The sequence below is a fragment of the Spermophilus citellus genome, assembly GCF_964194105.1.
Source record: "Spermophilus citellus genome assembly, chromosome: 7".
Classification (NCBI taxonomy): domain Eukaryota; kingdom Metazoa; phylum Chordata; class Mammalia; order Rodentia; family Sciuridae; genus Spermophilus; species Spermophilus citellus.
The window spans coordinates 105605462-105622628 of NC_138188.1; the positions used below are offsets into that span (position 1 = coordinate 105605462).

At 31.7% G+C, this 17167-nt stretch overlaps 1 protein-coding gene across 1 annotated transcript in view; it reads left to right on the forward strand.

The window, feature by feature from the left end:
- Positions 1 to 17167, forward strand: part of STXBP5L (syntaxin binding protein 5L) — a 356600-nt gene that overhangs the window by 200840 nt on the left and 138593 nt on the right. Inside the window, exons 15-16 of the mRNA XM_081302277.1 lie at positions 10093 to 10133; positions 12876 to 13093. Of these exons, the coding sequence (XP_081158403.1) occupies positions 10093 to 10133; positions 12876 to 13093 (259 nt within the window). The remainder of the gene's footprint in view (positions 1 to 10092; positions 10134 to 12875; positions 13094 to 17167) is intronic.

The window sequence follows — 17167 nt, forward strand, 5'->3', positions numbered from 1 at the left end:
ATAGAATTCAGCTGAGCATTCACCTGGTCCTGGGCTTTTTTTGTTGGAAGAATTTTTATTACTTCTTCTAGCTCATTGCTAATTATTGGTCTGTTTAGGTGTTCTATGTCCTCTTTATTCAATATTGGCAGGTCATATGTGTCTACAAATATATCCATTTCTTCTAAGTTTCACAATTTATTAGAATATAACTTTCAACATAGTCCCTAATGATCCCCTGCATTTCTATGTTGTCTTTGATGATTTCTCCCTTTTTATCTCTAATTTTATTAATTTGTGTCTTTTTTCTCTTTTAATTAATTTGGTTAAGGTCTTAGCATCTTGTTTATATTTTCAAAGAACCAACTCTTTGTTTCATTGATCTTTTGTAGTTTTTTTAATTCTTAAATTCTCAGTATTTTTTTATTCTCAAATTCATTGATTTTGGGCTCTGATCTACTTCTTTTGAAATTGGTTTGTTCTTCTTTTTCAATGGTCTTGAGATGCATGATTAGGTTGTTTATTTGGGATCTTTGTGATTTTCCTGTGTAGGCACTCAAAACTTTAAACTTTCCTCTTAAAACTGTCTTCATAGTGTCCCAGAGTTTCTGAAAAGTTGTATCACTATTCTTGTTTGATAAGAATTTTTCAATTTCTCCCTGATTATTTTCTATCACCCATTCATCATTCAAAAGTGTATTTTTTTAACCTCTGTGTATTTATATAGTTTTTTTAGGGTCAGTGTGTACACATGCACCCACTTGATTTCTAATTTCATTGATTGTGATCAGATATGATACAAACAAATCAATTATTTTATATTTGGTAAGAGTTTTTTTGTGGCTTAAAATATGATATATTTTAAAGAAGCTTCCTTGAGCCAATGAGAAGAAAATATATTCAAATGTTATTAGGTGAAGTATTTCATAGATATCTGTTACATCCATTTGATCTATAATATTTTATGGATCTAAATAGATTTTACCAAGTTTATTTCTGGATAACCTATGTATTGGTAAGAGAGGTGAGTTGAAATCACTCCATATTATTGTACTAGGGTCTGAGTCTTTAATTTGAAGAGTGTCTGTTTTATGTGATTAGGTGCACCAATATTTGGAGCATTAATTATTAATTATTTATACTGTTATATCTTCTTGTTAATTTTCCCCATGACTTATATGAAGTAACCTTCTTTGTCTCCTCCATTCTGTGTAAGTGCTTGATAAAAATAAACCTAAAATTTCATACTCAGCAAAAATATCCTAATATGAAGGCAATTTTTTTCACACAAAATTTTCCTGCACATAAAGTCTGAAATGTGTGAAAGTAATTTTTTTTTGCTAGCAGAACTGCACTAATTAAAAAAACACACTAAGCATGGTGCTTCAGAAAGAAGCTAATGGAACATAAGAAATGCAGAAGTAAATTGAGAAGAATGGAAAAAAGTAAATTTAGGAATAAAACTACATAAATATTAACTTTTTAAAAATAATAGCAATACTGTGTTTTAATACATAGTATTAGAATATCTTCTAATAGTTTTTATAATGTGATATAAAAGGAAAACATATAATGATAGCCAAAAAGGTGAAAATGAGGAAATTGAGATAAAATCTTTAACATTCTTGCTTTAACTGGCATATTACCTAGTTTTGTGTCACTGTAACAAAATTCTTAAGATAATCACCTTAAAAAGAGGAAAGATTTATTTTGACTCACAATTTCAGAGGTTTCAGTCTATAGCTACTTTGGCCCTATTTCCTTTGGGGCTATAAGGCAGCAAATTAGGTTAGAAATGTGAGGTAGAACACAATTGCTCACTTCATAACCATTTGGGAAGCATTTAGGACCAGGATCTCAATATCCCCTTCAAGAGTATGCCTCCACCTTCCCGTGACTGGAAGACTTCCCACAAGTCTCCACCATTAAGGTTCCACCAACTCCCATTAGCACACAGGCTAGGGACAAACCTTTTTAACACATGGGCCTTTGAGGGCCACCAATACAAATCATAGCATTTGGGAAGATATGAAAGTAATAATTCAATTTGAATTTTAAGATATTTAAGTAAAAATTTTGTAATATGTACGGTAACCACTAAAAATAGCATAAGAATATATTACTTAAAGAAAATAGAACAACATTTTAAAAAGTGATTACTGCTTAAATGGTAAAAAAAGTGAGAAAAAAGGAGATATAATAGGTTAGATGATTAGAATATTATTGTGGGATTAGTAGATTTAAATCCAAACATATCAATGATAAATATGATTTGATTGATCTCCAAGCCATTTGCAGGAGACAAATATGTGTATTCAGAAAATGTGAAAGTTAATGGAGTAAAAAATAATACCATTTAAACAATTGCAAGTGTTGGTATAACTTTGCTTATCTCAGATAAGATAATATGTATTAGTTTTCTATTTCTATATAACAAATCACCATGAACTTTAGCAACTTAATACCCATTTATTAGTTCACAGTTCTATAGGCACAAATGGCACTGTGTGACTGAGATCTTTGTCAAGTAACCATGAGATTGATATCAAGAGGTCAGCCAGGCTAAGCTGCAACCAGAGGCTCTAAAGGAAAATCTACTTCCAAACTCATTCTCTTTATAGGCACAATTTAGTTTCTTAGGTTTATAAGACTGAGGTCTCCATTTCCTTGCTGGCTGTTAATTATGCTATTCTTGGCTTCTAGAAATTACCTGAATTCTTTTCCACATTTCCCCTTCCATCTGGCAGCACCTGTATATCTAGGGCTTCTACTGCTTTGAATATCAGACTTCCTCTGCCTTTGACCTTGAGGTCTATATTCCACAGAATTCAGGTGATATGTAAGACCCATACAGTTAGTCTTCCTTTCATAAAGCAAACATAACCTAGGGACTTATATAGTCCTTAACATATTTGTATCTCCAGAGATAATATAGAATATGTATTCTAAGAGGCAGGAATTTGGGGAAACGTCTTAGATTTCAGCCTACCAAAGTAAACTTTTAAATCAGTATGAATCTGGGCATGGGGCGCAGGCCTGTAATCCCACCAGCTCAGGAAGCTGAGACAGGAGGATTGTGAGTTCAAAGCCAGCCTCAGCAACAGTGAAGAGGCACTATCTCTAAATAAAATACAAAATAGGGCTGGAGATGTGGCTCAGGGGTTGAGTGCCCCTGAGTTCAATACCCAGGACCCCTACACCACCAAAAAAGAATCAGTGTGAAAAATAAAAAAGTGAATAAAAGTTTTATTCACTTGCAAAATAGTGAAAGGGTGAATCCACTAGAATTCTAAGGACAGAGCTTCAAAAAATACACAATGTAAGAATCGACAGAAAAGAGAAAAATACAAAACTGCAACAAATTAGGGAAATTATTGCAAACCTTTTTGTTAGTGTTTTTAAAATCTGAGAAAAAATCCACAGTAATAAAGTTTTTAATGTCATAATTAATAAACCTAACCTAATATGTTTAGGATATTGCACTATACATATGCTTATTGTCTTCAAGCACACATGGGTCATACTCCAAAATTGATTATGCTGGGCCATAAAACAAGTGTCAATGTCAAAGAATTGGAATGGAACTTAGAAACAAAAGGCAAAAATATACAAAGAAAATGCATGATTTTTGGAAATCAAGTAATTTACCCCCAACTTAGGGATTGATGAAGAAATCACAATGGAAAACATTGAAATATCTCCAACTGAAAGACAGTTATATACAATATATCATTACATTTGGATGCATTTAAGACAATGTTTAGAGATAAACTTATAACCATAATGGTATATGTAATTGTATGTGTTAATAATTAAAATTGAATTATTATCTATCTCAAGTTAAAAATGGCAAGTAATAAAACATGTAAAAATAAAAATAACAGCATTAAGAACAGAATAAATAAATAGAAATCAAATGTAAAATAGCAAGGATCAACAATGTTAAAATTGGTTTATGAAAGTAAATAATAAAGTTAATAAAGACTTTGCTAGGTTGAGAAGAAAGAATAGAAGAAATAAAGTATTAATTTCAGGAATAAAAAAGAGTGTATCACTAAAGTCACAACATCAATTGAAACAAAAGAGTGTATTTATGACCAACATACTAGTCAAATTTAAGAGATAAAATACTTAAAGGAGATAAAACTGGTACTAGAAGAAATAGAAAATTGAAATAATAGATCTATTAAAGTAATTGAATTAAAATGTAAAAATTTCCATAAGAACACTTCTGGACCCAGGTATTTTTGCTGTGGAATTCATTTGCATATTTAAGGGAAAAATTATCAATCATTCATGAAATCTTCCAGATAATCTAAAAAAGGGAACATTTCCCAACTCTTTTCTACAAGGTTATCAGATGATTGATGCCAAAACCTGGTAAAAGACATCACATAAAAGGAAATTTGTTAGCAATTTCTTTCATGAGTATAAATATAAATCCTACATGTTAGGCAATAGAATTTATTGATATATAAAAAGGGTAATATTTCAAAATCAAGTTGGCTTTATTCTAGGAATGACAGACTTATTTAATGTTGAGAAAATCAATCAATATACCTCACCACATGGAGTAAGTAAATTTGAGAAATTCATCATATAATGAGAATTAGATAAAAAATAGCATCTATTCATGGTAAAACCACTCAACAACTCAGAATAGAAGGAAAGTCTGTAGTCTCAAAAAAAGGAAATGAACAAATTCCTAACCACATACATGTTACCAGATTGAGTCATGAAAAAATAGAATGCCTGAGAAGACTTAAATGACTATGAAGGTGGAAACAGTAATTAAAATTCTTTCATCTTAAAAAAAGTAAGGACCTGATAGCATTACTGCTATATTCTACAAAGCATTTAAAGAACTATTTCCAATTCTTCTTAAACTATTTTTAAAAATTGGATAAAATTTTGCCAACCTCTTTTTATTAGATCAGAATTACTCTGAGGCCAAAACCATCTAGGGACACACAATGAAAGCTGTAGACCAATATCCTTGATGAACATAGATAAAAAAATCTTTTTTCAATGAAATACTGAAATCCAATAGCATGTTGAGAAGATTATTTACTGTGATCTAATGGAATTCAATCCAGGAATGCAAGGATGGTTCAGCATACACAAATCAGTAAATATACCACATCAACATAGTAAAGGACAAAACCCATGTGATCTCAATAGATGCAAAAAAAGGTATATAATTCAACATCCCTTCATGATAAAAATGCTGAACACATTATGTATTCATTATGAAAGGAATATACATCCACATAATGGACCCCATATATAAATAAGTCAGTTAAAATACTGAATGGGGGAAAAACAGAAAGATTTCTCTGTAAGATCTGGAATGACACAAGGATTCCCCTTTTATCTCTGCTATTCAACATGGTAATTATGACAGTTGTAGCCAGAAAAGTCAAGAGAAAGAATAAAGGGCATCCAAATTGGAAAAGTTACATTGTTGCTTTAAAAATGACATGGTCTTATGTCAAGAAAACTTTTAGAACTCCACTGAGAAATGATCAGAATAAATGAATTCAGCAAAGTTTCAGGATACAAAATCAACATACAAAAATCAGTAGTGTTGATATATGCCTATGGCAAAATATCTGAAATTGATATCAAGAAAGCAGTACCATGTATAGTAGACAAAAAAAAAATACCTAAGAATAAACTTAACCAGAGGTAAAAGAGCTATGTAATGAAAAGTACAAAATATTGATTAAAGGAATTGAAGAAGACACCAAAAATGGAAAGTAACCCTATATTCATGGATTGGAAGAATCAATATTATTAAATTATTCATGCTACACAAAGCAATCTATAGAGTCAATGTATGCAATCCCTACCAAAACACCAATAACATTTTTTATACAACTAAAAAAAATTCTAAAATATATATGGGGCTGCAGTTGTGGCTCAGCGGTAGAGCGCTCATCTTGCACGTGCAAGACCCTGGGTTCAATCCTCAGTACCACATAAAAATAAATAAATGAAATAAAGATATTGTGTCCAACTACAACTGAAAATAAATATTAAAAAAAATAAAATAAAAATATATATGAAACAATAAGGGACTGGGGATATAGCTCAGTTGGTAGAGTGCTTGCTTCATATATGGAATAACAATAACAACAGAAAAAACTCCACATGACCAAAACAATATAAGCAAAACACAAAGCAGGAGAAGTTATTTTACCTAACTTCAAAATATACTACAAAGCTACGATAATCAAAACTGCACACTGGGTGGCATAAACAACAAACACACAAACCAATGGAACAGAATAGAAAGCCCAGAAATAAACTGGTATATCTATAGTCAATTGATTTTCAACAAAGAGGCTAAAAACATGCACTGGATAAAGAATAGTCTTTTCAATAAATCATATTCAGAAGAGTAGATAACTACATGCAGAAGAATGAAATGAGATCTCCTCAAAAAATCAAGTCAAAATGAGTCATAAATCAAATTGAAACTAATAGAAGAAAAATATAGAAAATTCTTCAGGACATTGGAATGGACAGAATTTTTTCTCAAACAAGATACAAAACACATAGGAAACAAAAATAAATGAGATTATATCAAAGTAATAAACTTATATATAACAAAAGAAAAAAATCAAAAAATGAAAGGACAACCTAGAGAAGAGGACAAAATTTTGTAAACTGTAAATCCCACAAGTGGTTGATATTTAAAATATATAAGGAATTTGGGGGGCTGGGGATATGGCTCAAGTAGTAGCGCGCTCACCTGTCATGCGTGAGGCACTGGGTTCAATCCTCAGCACCACATAAAAATAAAATAAAGATATTGTGTCTACCTAAAAGCTAAAAAAATAAATATTTTTTTAAAAATATATAAGAAATTTTTAAAAACAAAAAAGCAAATAGCCTGATTTAAAAATGGAAATAGACATAAACAGACATTTCTCAAAGAAGACATTCAAATGGTCAAGATATATATGAAAAAATATTCAGTATATTAGCCATCAGGGAAATTCAAATCAAAATCACAATGATATCTCACTCCAGTATGAATGGCTATTATTGAAAAGACAAAGGATAACAAGTATGGCAAGGATGTAGAGAAAAGAAAACCCTTGCACACTATTGTGGGAATATAAATGAATACATCCATTATGGAAAACACTATGAAAGTGCCTCAAAAATTTAAAAATAGACTATCAAATAATCCAAAAATCCCCTTACATGGTACATATCCAAGGAAATGAAATCAGAATGTTGAAACAACATCTGCACACCTGTGTGCATTGTTGCAATATTCATAGTCACTAAGAAATGGAAAAAACAATCTAAATGTTCATTACCTGCTGAATGGATAAAGAAAATGTGGTACATATAATCCTTAAAAAATTATGAATTCTTGTTATTTGTGACAATATGGTTAGAACTAGAGATCATAATGTTAAGTGAGATAAACTGTGCACATAAAAACAGTATTACATGTTCTCATTCAATGTGGAATCTTTTTAAAAAGCTGATCTCCTGGAAGTTGGGAGTAGATGGTGGTTACCAGAGGTTGAGAAGAGAATATTGTAGGAAAAGGTACTTGATAAATGGGTACCAATTTACTGTGTGGAAGAAAAAGTTTTGGTATGCTATTGCACAGTAGGATGACTACAGAGAATGGTAAAATACCGTATAAAACACAAAGATGGAAGAAAGTCTTTTCAATATTTTTCCCATGAAGAAATGATACTTGAAGACATAGATATATTTACCTGATTTAAACATTATAAAATGTATAATTGTATCAGAACATCACAAAGTAACACATAAAAATTTATCAGTTAAAAAATAAATTTAATTAATAGGTTTTAAAAACACAATGATAAATTAGAAAAGAACAAGTTTTTGGAAGCTCATACATTGCTAGTGAAAATGTAAAATGGTACATCTGCTACAGAAAACAATTTGACATCTCCTCAAAAAGTGAAATTGAATTCCCATTTTGACCCAGCAATTTCACTTTTAGGTATATATTCATAATATAGATGCTTCTTAACTTACCATGGAAAGGTATCCTAATAAACCCATCATAAATTGAAAATATTATAAATCAAAAATGCATTTATTAAACCTAACCTACTAAACAGTACAGAAGAGAGTGTTGTTTATTCTCTTGATTGAGTGGCTGACTGGGAACTGCAGCTAGCTGTCATTGCTCAGCAATGGGAAAGAGTATTTTATCACTAGCCCAGGAAAAGATCAAAATTAAAAATTTAATGTATGATTTCTATGAAGTGCATGTCACCTTTGAGCCACTGTAAAGTCAAAAAAATTTAAATCAGGGACCATGTGTAATTGAAAGTAGTTGTTTAAGCCAAAAGTTGTATGTGAATGTTCACAGTAGCTGTAACTAGTGGTCAAAAGGTGGAAACAATACAAATGCCCATCAACTGATGAATGGATAAACAAAATGCATATCATATGCATATATTCATATGCAATGAATATAATTCAGATATAAAAAGGAATGAACTTTGAATTCATGCTGAAATATGCATGAACTTTGAAAACATTTTTACTAAGTAAAAGAAACCATATACAAAAAGTCACATAATGTATATGAAATAACAAAAATAGACAAATCCTTAGAGATAGTAAATACTTCATTTAGTTTGCATATTAATATTCTAGTATTGGGACTTGAACCCAGGGTCTCATATGAGAGGTAGCTACTCTGTCACTTAACCCTATCACAGCTCTTTTTATTTTATTTTGAGATGGTAATGCTAAGCTGTCCAGGTGGTTCTTAAAACTCCTAATCCTCCTGCCACAGCTTCCTTCCCACTAATAGGGATTACAGGCATCCACCATGATATCTGGCACTTTGCTAATATTTTGTTGACAATTTTTATGCCTATTTTTTTCACATTACCTTTATTTTATTTGTCTATTTTTATATGGTACCGGGGATCGAACTCAATGCCTCATGCATGCTAGGCAAGCATTCTGCCACTGAGCCACAACTCTGGCCCCTTTTATGCCTATGTTTGTGAGGGATATTGGTGTTTAATTTTCTTTCCTTGTAAATATTTTCCCCTGGTTTAGTTTGAGGATAATGCTGATTTCATTGAATGAACTAGAAAGTATTCTATACTTTAAAATGGTACATCTCCTGTTTTGTAAATGAGTTTTTTAAAAATTGTGATAGTCATCATTATCCAAAGTACATGTATGAAGACATGAATTGGTGTGAGTAGACTTGGTATAAACCAGAATATGAAAAAATTGTGTTCTATATGTGTAATGGGAATTATAATATATTCCACTGTCAATTAAATTTTTAAAAATTAATTAAAAATAGCAATACAATAAAATTTTTTATTTTCTTTCAGTTATACATGATAGTAGAATGTATTTTGACATATTATACACACATGGAATGTAACTTCTCATTTTTGTAGTTGTACATGATGTGGAGTTACACTGGTCATGTATTCATAAATGAATATAGGAAAGTTATGTCCTATTCATTCTACTGTATTTCCCATTCCCCCTCCCTTTCCCAAACTTCCCCTTTTCCAACTGGGTGAACCTCCTCTGTCCATGGACCCCACCACCTATTTTGAGTCAGCATCCTTATATCAGAGATGATATTAGGCCTTTGGTGTTTGGGGATTGGCTTAAAGCTGGGAATTTATGAGGTTAATGAATTTTTACAGAATTGACATTACATTATTTATTAATGAGTCATGACTCAATTTTAAATAGGCTTAGTGATTTGTTTTCATATTTCGCTAATTTCAAAACTATCTGTTATCTTTTTCATTGAATAGAAGCAATTTTACTTAAGAATATCATTCATTTTCCATAGGCCATTTTAAACTGCTATCACAAATAAAGTCTTACAGTAAAATCTAAGGAATTGTTCTTTGTTCAACCTTTAGATTTTGGTATATTAGTTAAAAAATAAACTATTGTTTTGAGTTTAGAAATGATTGATTGATTTTCATTGATTTTCATTAGAATTGTATTTTAAAATAAAAAAATTAATAACAGTAACTCAAATCTTTATACATTTGGAGTGATGATGATTTTTTTATGTGGTGTACTTTAATTAATACTATTTTTTTTATCTAGTCATGCAGATGGATCAATAAAATTTTGGGATGCTTCTGCAAGTAAGTTTTAAGTTTATACCTATATAATCGAAAACACTTGGATAATATTTACTTGTAGCATTCACCACTTTTTAGTTTGGACAGCTAACATTTAAGTAATATTTTTAGCCTAAATGTATGGCTGTTACAAAGATCTATTTCCTATATTGTTAGATCATTTAAAATTATATATATATATATATATATATATATATATATATATATATATATATTGCTCTTTTCTATAATAGAGAGCAAATAGAACTAAGTCACTCTGTCAGCAATCTATTTTATTTACAAAGGGCATAGTGCACCAGAAAATAATATCAAACTTTTGTCACATTAACTGTATTGAAGGAATTTCCTTTGCCTCCTTGGTTGTTTGGTCTTGGACAAGTGCTTTTATCCCTCTAGCCTTGACTTTTCATTTCCACTCATTTACTAAGTCCTGTGGAAATCAAAGTAAATTATTTGATAATAGTAAAAATTTTTTATAAATTCTTGAAAATGTGTAATTTAGAAATAAATAGTGTTATGCTCAATGTTGAAGGACATGCAAATATCCTTAATTCTTCAATATGCCCATTTTCTTTAGAAAATTTACACTCCTAAGAAAAGACAAATGCACGTACATAAATCAAGGCAAAACAAATAACAATTGTAAATGTAGTACAACCCAAATTCTATTTTTATCAGAAATAGCAGAGATTAACTTGGACCTAGTAGATCCAGGAACTACATTTTAATGGAGTAACAATTGATATGAATTTTTGAAAGACAATTAATATTTTAATAGGAATAGAATGAGATGAATAAATTGATAATGATTCTAAGTTCCTGAGCATGTGCAATTCAGGAAAATGTAGTTAACTCTAGGAAATAAAGAACATGAAAGGTTTTGAGGCCTGAATTTTGCAGTAACACCTGAAAATCCAAATTTCTAGCTGATAGAACAAACAGAAATGGAAACTAATGAAAAAGCAGCATAAAAGTTATATTTGAAGCTATAGAAATGAAGAGCCTTTGAGGCAGACTATAATAAACAGAAAAAAGCAAAGGACAAAGTTGATTCTTGATTCTCTTATACACATGGTTGAGTCCTGCAGCAATCAAGCAAACCATCAGCATTAGAAAAAGATTAAAAGATCTAAAGCCTTGGATTCTGAGCCTCTTTCTGACTTCTCATAATAAAGAGCAAGTGATTTAAGTGAATCTCAAAAGGGCAACAGATTTTCTTTTGAAGAATCTTTTCATGCAAATCTGAGTTTATTCCTGGAACAAAATTAATGCATAGTCATTCCTTAGCTTCTAAAATGAAAGAGGACCCTTTAACTCTGCAGCTATTAGAAGGCATAGCACCCCTTAGCATGCATAATAATGTTAAGAAGTTAATTTTAATAAAACACTATTTTTATTACATCCATTGCCAATTTAGAAACTATTTTAGTTTTATATTGTTTAAAGAGATCATTTACAGAATAATGTAAAAAGAAAAATAATCTGACATGCTGTATAACTTTCATCCAGATTTCCCAAATTTCAGTTTGTCCTACATATGTTTCCCCACCCCAGTCTATCTTACTTTCTTTCCCTTTTCCCCTCCTTCTCTCCCTCTCCTTTTCTTCTTCTTCTTTTTCATTCTCCTTCTACGGTTCTGTCACACTGATATATATATAAACAAAAGATGCACATATAATATGTATCTAGCTTTTTAAAACCATTTGAGAGTTGACACCATGTTCTTCTAATGCTACATACCTAAATACACAAATAAGGGTATTATTTTCTATAACCTAAATAGAGTTATCAAAACCAGACTACTTCTGATATAAAGCTATTATTTCATAATCTTCAGATCTTATTAAACTTTTGCCATTTTTCCAAATAATATCCTTTATAAAAAAAAAGAAATTCTAGGATAGTATTTAGTTATTTAGTATTTAGTTAGGATAGTATTTAGTTATCAATATATATTGAGTCTTTATTTCATGACATTGATATTTTTTAGTTCAGGACAGTTACAAAAGAAGAATCACCTTCAATTTGGTTTTGACTAATGCTTCTGATGATTAAATTTAGATTGTGCACTTTGTGAAAGAATTCTTGATTTTTTGAGATTTTTGTCAGAAAACAGTTGTAACTTCAGATGGGTTGTTATCATGTTCTCAAATGGAAAAATATTTCCCCCAAAATATTCTTGAAAACAATTCCCAAATCCAAAGCTTATTAGATAATATTTTATCCTTTTTTGATGCAGAGTCATTCAGAAGAACTCTTTCTTAAAATAATTACAGATTCTTTGATTTCCAAATATTGCTGGCTGGTAAATTACAGTGTTTCTCATCCAGCAGAAGTAACTTTTTTTTTTTTTTTGAGTGCAAGTGCATTAAACACTTTGGGGTAGCATCAATCATTTTTGTAGCAATCAAAAGGGAATATTATGAAAAAAGATTGATGACTCTCCTGTAGGAGAGAATTATATTCAGTATTTCCATTGTAAAATTTCTTTACCACACTTTCAGTCAAGAAGGATAAAAAATACCTATGTCGTAGGACTTTTCTTGGCAAATACATATTGCTTGATAGATGGTGATGCTCAAAGAATGTTCCCCCTTCCCCCATGGTCTCCTTCCCAGTACTATAGTGATATGAGAATGAATGTAATGTAATTTTCCTTACTTGGGTTTCTTGTGGTCTAATAAATATTGAATAAGCTTTAACAATATCCTAATTAGAAAGTAACTGTGTTTCAATGTCTTGCAGTAACTCTGCAGATGTTGTACAAGCTAAAAACTTCAAAAGTCTTTGAAAAACAGAAGGCAGGAGAAGGCAAACAAACATGTGAAATTGTAGAGGAAGATCCATATGCCATTCAGATGATTTACTGGTGTCCAGAGAGCAGAATATTTTGTGTATCAGGAGTCTCTGCCTATGTCATAATTTATAAATTCAGCAGACATGAAATTACAACAGAAATAGTGGTAAGTTATTATTTAAAGTTTAACTTTTGCACTTTCAGTTGTTAAAAGAAAGCAATTATCAGATTTGGGCTACTTCTTGGTATGGTTTTAAGCCATCAAGAGTGTATAGTATGTGGGGCTAGGGTCATGGCTCAGCCATAGAGTGCTCGCCTAGCATGTACGAGGCTCTAGGTTTATTCCTCAGCACCACATAAAAGTAAATAAATAAAATGAAGGTATTGAGTCCAACTACAACTAAAAAATAAATATTTTTAAAAGTGTGTATAGCATGTGACTACTAATAATTCATAATGTAATTCAGAATTCAGAATTTTATTACTTAATATAACATGGCTTAGTTTAAAATTACAGAACAGTTCTCTATCAAAATTTAATTACTTTCTTTCTGTGTCAAAATGAGCTTAGTATTTTAAGGTAATCTTGCTATTAAAAATGATATGGTTCTCATTTTCCTCAATGATTTCTCTAATTGCTGTTATAAATATATAAAATGTAGTATGCTGATTTTAAATCCTTTGGGTATACCCAAGGAGTGAGATAACTGGGTCAAATGGTGCTTCCATTCCAAGTTTTCTGCGGAATCTCCATACTGCTTTCCAAAGTATTACACTAGTTTGCAGTTTCATAAGCAATATATAAGTGTACCCTTTTCCCCACATTCTCACCAACATTTATTGTTACTTGTATTCTTGTTACTTGTATAATTGCCATTCTGACTAGAGTGAGATGGAATCCCAGTATGGCTTTAATTTGTATTTCTCAAATTGCTATAGATGTTGAACATGTCTTCATATATTTGTTCTTTTCAGAAGTGTCTGTTTAGTTCCTTTGCCCATTTATTGATTGGGTTATTTGGTTTTTTGAGCTCTTTGTATAACCTGGATATTAATGCTCTATCTGAGGAGCAAGCAGCACAGATTTTCTGCCATTCTGTTGGCTCTCTACAGGCTCTTGATTGCTTCCATGTGTGAAGAAGCTTTTTAGTTTGATACCATTCTGTTTATTGAGTTTTGGTCTTACTTCTTGAACTTTTGGAGTCTTGTTGAGGAATTTTTAAACCAATGAAATATTGTAGTTATTTGAGATTATGAGGCTCTGATGAGATAAATTAAGTCTAAGATACCTCTAGATAATAGACCTAGTCTGCTTTACCATTTTACCAGAAAATGAAGATTTATTTACTCTAAGTATAAGTATTATAACTCAATATCTAAAATTAATATCACTTTTTAATATTATATTAAAATCCTGAGCTTTAAATCATACATACCTATGTTTTACTTCTAGCTTTACCATTGAATACCTATGTGTCACTGCCACTTACAAGGCTGTAGGCAGTACTAGAATCTGAGTACAATTCACTTTTATTTCCTACATAATTTTCTGTGTAAATAAAATGGAAAATAAAAATGAACTGGAAGTACTAATAGCAATTTCATAGGGCTTTTATGATGATTATATAAAAATATTAGTAGCATTTAAGTACTCAATAATCGATAATTATTATTTTCATCACTATTGGATTTTATCTTAAACAGTCACCTTAGTAAGATTGCTATATTATCATTATCATATCTCATATTATCATTTTTGTGTTTTCAATCTCAAGAATGTACATTTTAACATTATATATTTGTTATAAAATCAATTGTTGTTTTTTTGAGTTGCTAGGGATCATATCAGGGTCTCATACTTTTTTAATTTTTTTTATTATTTTTTTAATTTGTTGTTCACAATATTACAAAGCTCTTGACATATCATATTTCAAACATTAGAATCAAGTGGGTTATGAACTCCCATTTTTACCCCAAATACAGATTGCAGAATCACATCGGTTACACATCCACATTTTTACATACTGCCATATTAGTGACTGTTGTATTCTGCTACCTTTCCTGTCCTCTACTATCCCCCCTCCCCTCCCCTCCCATCTTCTCTCTCTAACCTATCTACTGTAATTCGTTTCCCTCCATGTTTGTTATCCCATTCCCCTCACAACCTCTTATATGCAATTTTGTATAACAATGAGGGTCTCCCTCCATTTCCATGCAATTTCCCTTTTTTCCTCCCTTTCCCTCTCACCTCATGTCTCTGTTTAATGTTAATCTTTTCTTCCTGCTCTTCCTCCCTGCTCTGTTCTTAGTTGCTCTCATTATATCAAAGAAGACATTTGGTATTTGTTTTTTAGGGATTGGCTACCTTCACTAAGCATAATCTGATCTAGTGCCATCCATTTCCCTGCAAATTCTGTGATTTTGTCATTTTTTAGTGCTGCGTAATACTCCATGGTGTATAGATGCCACATTTTTTTATCCATTCATCTATTGAAGGGCATCTGGGTTGATTCTACAGTCTAGCAATTGTGAATTGTGCTGCTATGAACATCGATGTGGCAGTATCCCTGTAGTGTGCTCTTTTAAGGTCTTCAGGGAATAGTCCGAGGAGGGCAATAGCTGGGTCAAATGGTGGTTCCATTCCCAGCTTTCCCAGGAATCTCCAAACTGCTTTCCAAATTGGCTGCACCAATTTGCAGTCCCACCAGCAATGTACAAGTGTACCCTTTTCTCCACATCCTCGCCAGCACTTGTTGTTTGACTTCATAGTGGCTGCCAATCTTACTGGAGTGAGATGGTATCTTAGGGTGGTTTTGATTTGCATTTCTCTGACTGCTAGAGATGGTGAGCATTTTTTCATGTACTTGTTGATTGATTGTATGTCCTCCTCTGAGAAGTGTCTGTTCAGGTCCTTGGCCCATTTGTTGATTGGGTTATTTGTTATCTTATTGTCTAATTTTTTGAGTTCTTTGTATACTCTGGATATTAGGGCTCTATCTGAAGTGTGAGGAGTAAAAATTTGTTCCCAAGATGTAGGCTCCCTATTTACCTCTCTTATTGTTTCTCTTGCTGAGAAAAAACTTTTCAGTTTAAGAAAGTCGCATTTGTTGATTCTTGTTTTTAACTCTTGTGCTATGGGTGTCCTATTAAGGAATTTGGAGCCCGACCCCACAATATGTAGATCGGAGCCAACTTTTTCTTCTATCAGACGGAGAGTCTCTGATTTGATATCTAGCTCCTTGATCCACGTTGAGTTGACTTTTGTGCATGGCGAGAGGAGGGGATTCAGTTTCATTTTGTTGCATATGGCCAGTTTTCCCAACGCCATTTGTTGAAGATGCTATCCTTCCTCCATTGCATGTTTTTAGCTCCTTTATCAAATATAAGATAGTTGTAGCTTTGTGGATTAGTCTCTGTGTCCTCTATTCTGTACCATTGGTCCACCCGCCTGTTTTGGTACCAGTACCATGCTGTTTTTATTACTATTGCTCTGTAATATATTTTGAAATCTGAGATCGCTATACCACCTGATTCACACTTCCTGCTTAGAATTGTTTTTGCTATTCTGGGTCTTTTATTTTTCCATATGAATTTCATGATTGCTTTATCTATTTCTACAAGAAATGCCATTGGGATTTTGATTGGCATTGCATTAAACCTATAGAGAACTTTTGGTAACATCGCCATTTTGATAATGTTAGTTCTGCCTATCCATGAACAAGGTATGTTTTTCCATCTTCTAAGATCCTCTTCTATTTCTCTCTTTAGGGTTCTGTAGTTTTCATTGTATAGATCTTTCACCTCTTTTGTTAGGTTGATTCCCAAGTATTTTATTTTTTTCTTGAGGATATTGTGAATGGAGTGTTTTTTCCTCATTTCCGTTTCAGAAGTTTTGTCGCTGATATACAGAAATGCCTTTGATTTATGTGTGTTGATTTTATATCCTGCCACTTTGCTGAATTCATTTATTAGTTCTAGTAGTTTCTTTGTAGAACCTTTTGGGTCTTCTAGGTATAGAATCATGTCATCCACAAATAGTGATAATTTAAGTTCTTCTTTTCCTATTTTTATGCCTTTAATTTCTTTCGCCTGTCTAATTGCTCTGGCCAGTGTTTCGAGAACTATATTGAATAGAAGTGGTGATAGGGGGCATCCCTGTCTTGTTCCAGATTTTAGAGGGAATGCCTTCAATTTTTCTCCATTCAGAATGATGCTAGCCTGAGGATTAGCATAGATAGCT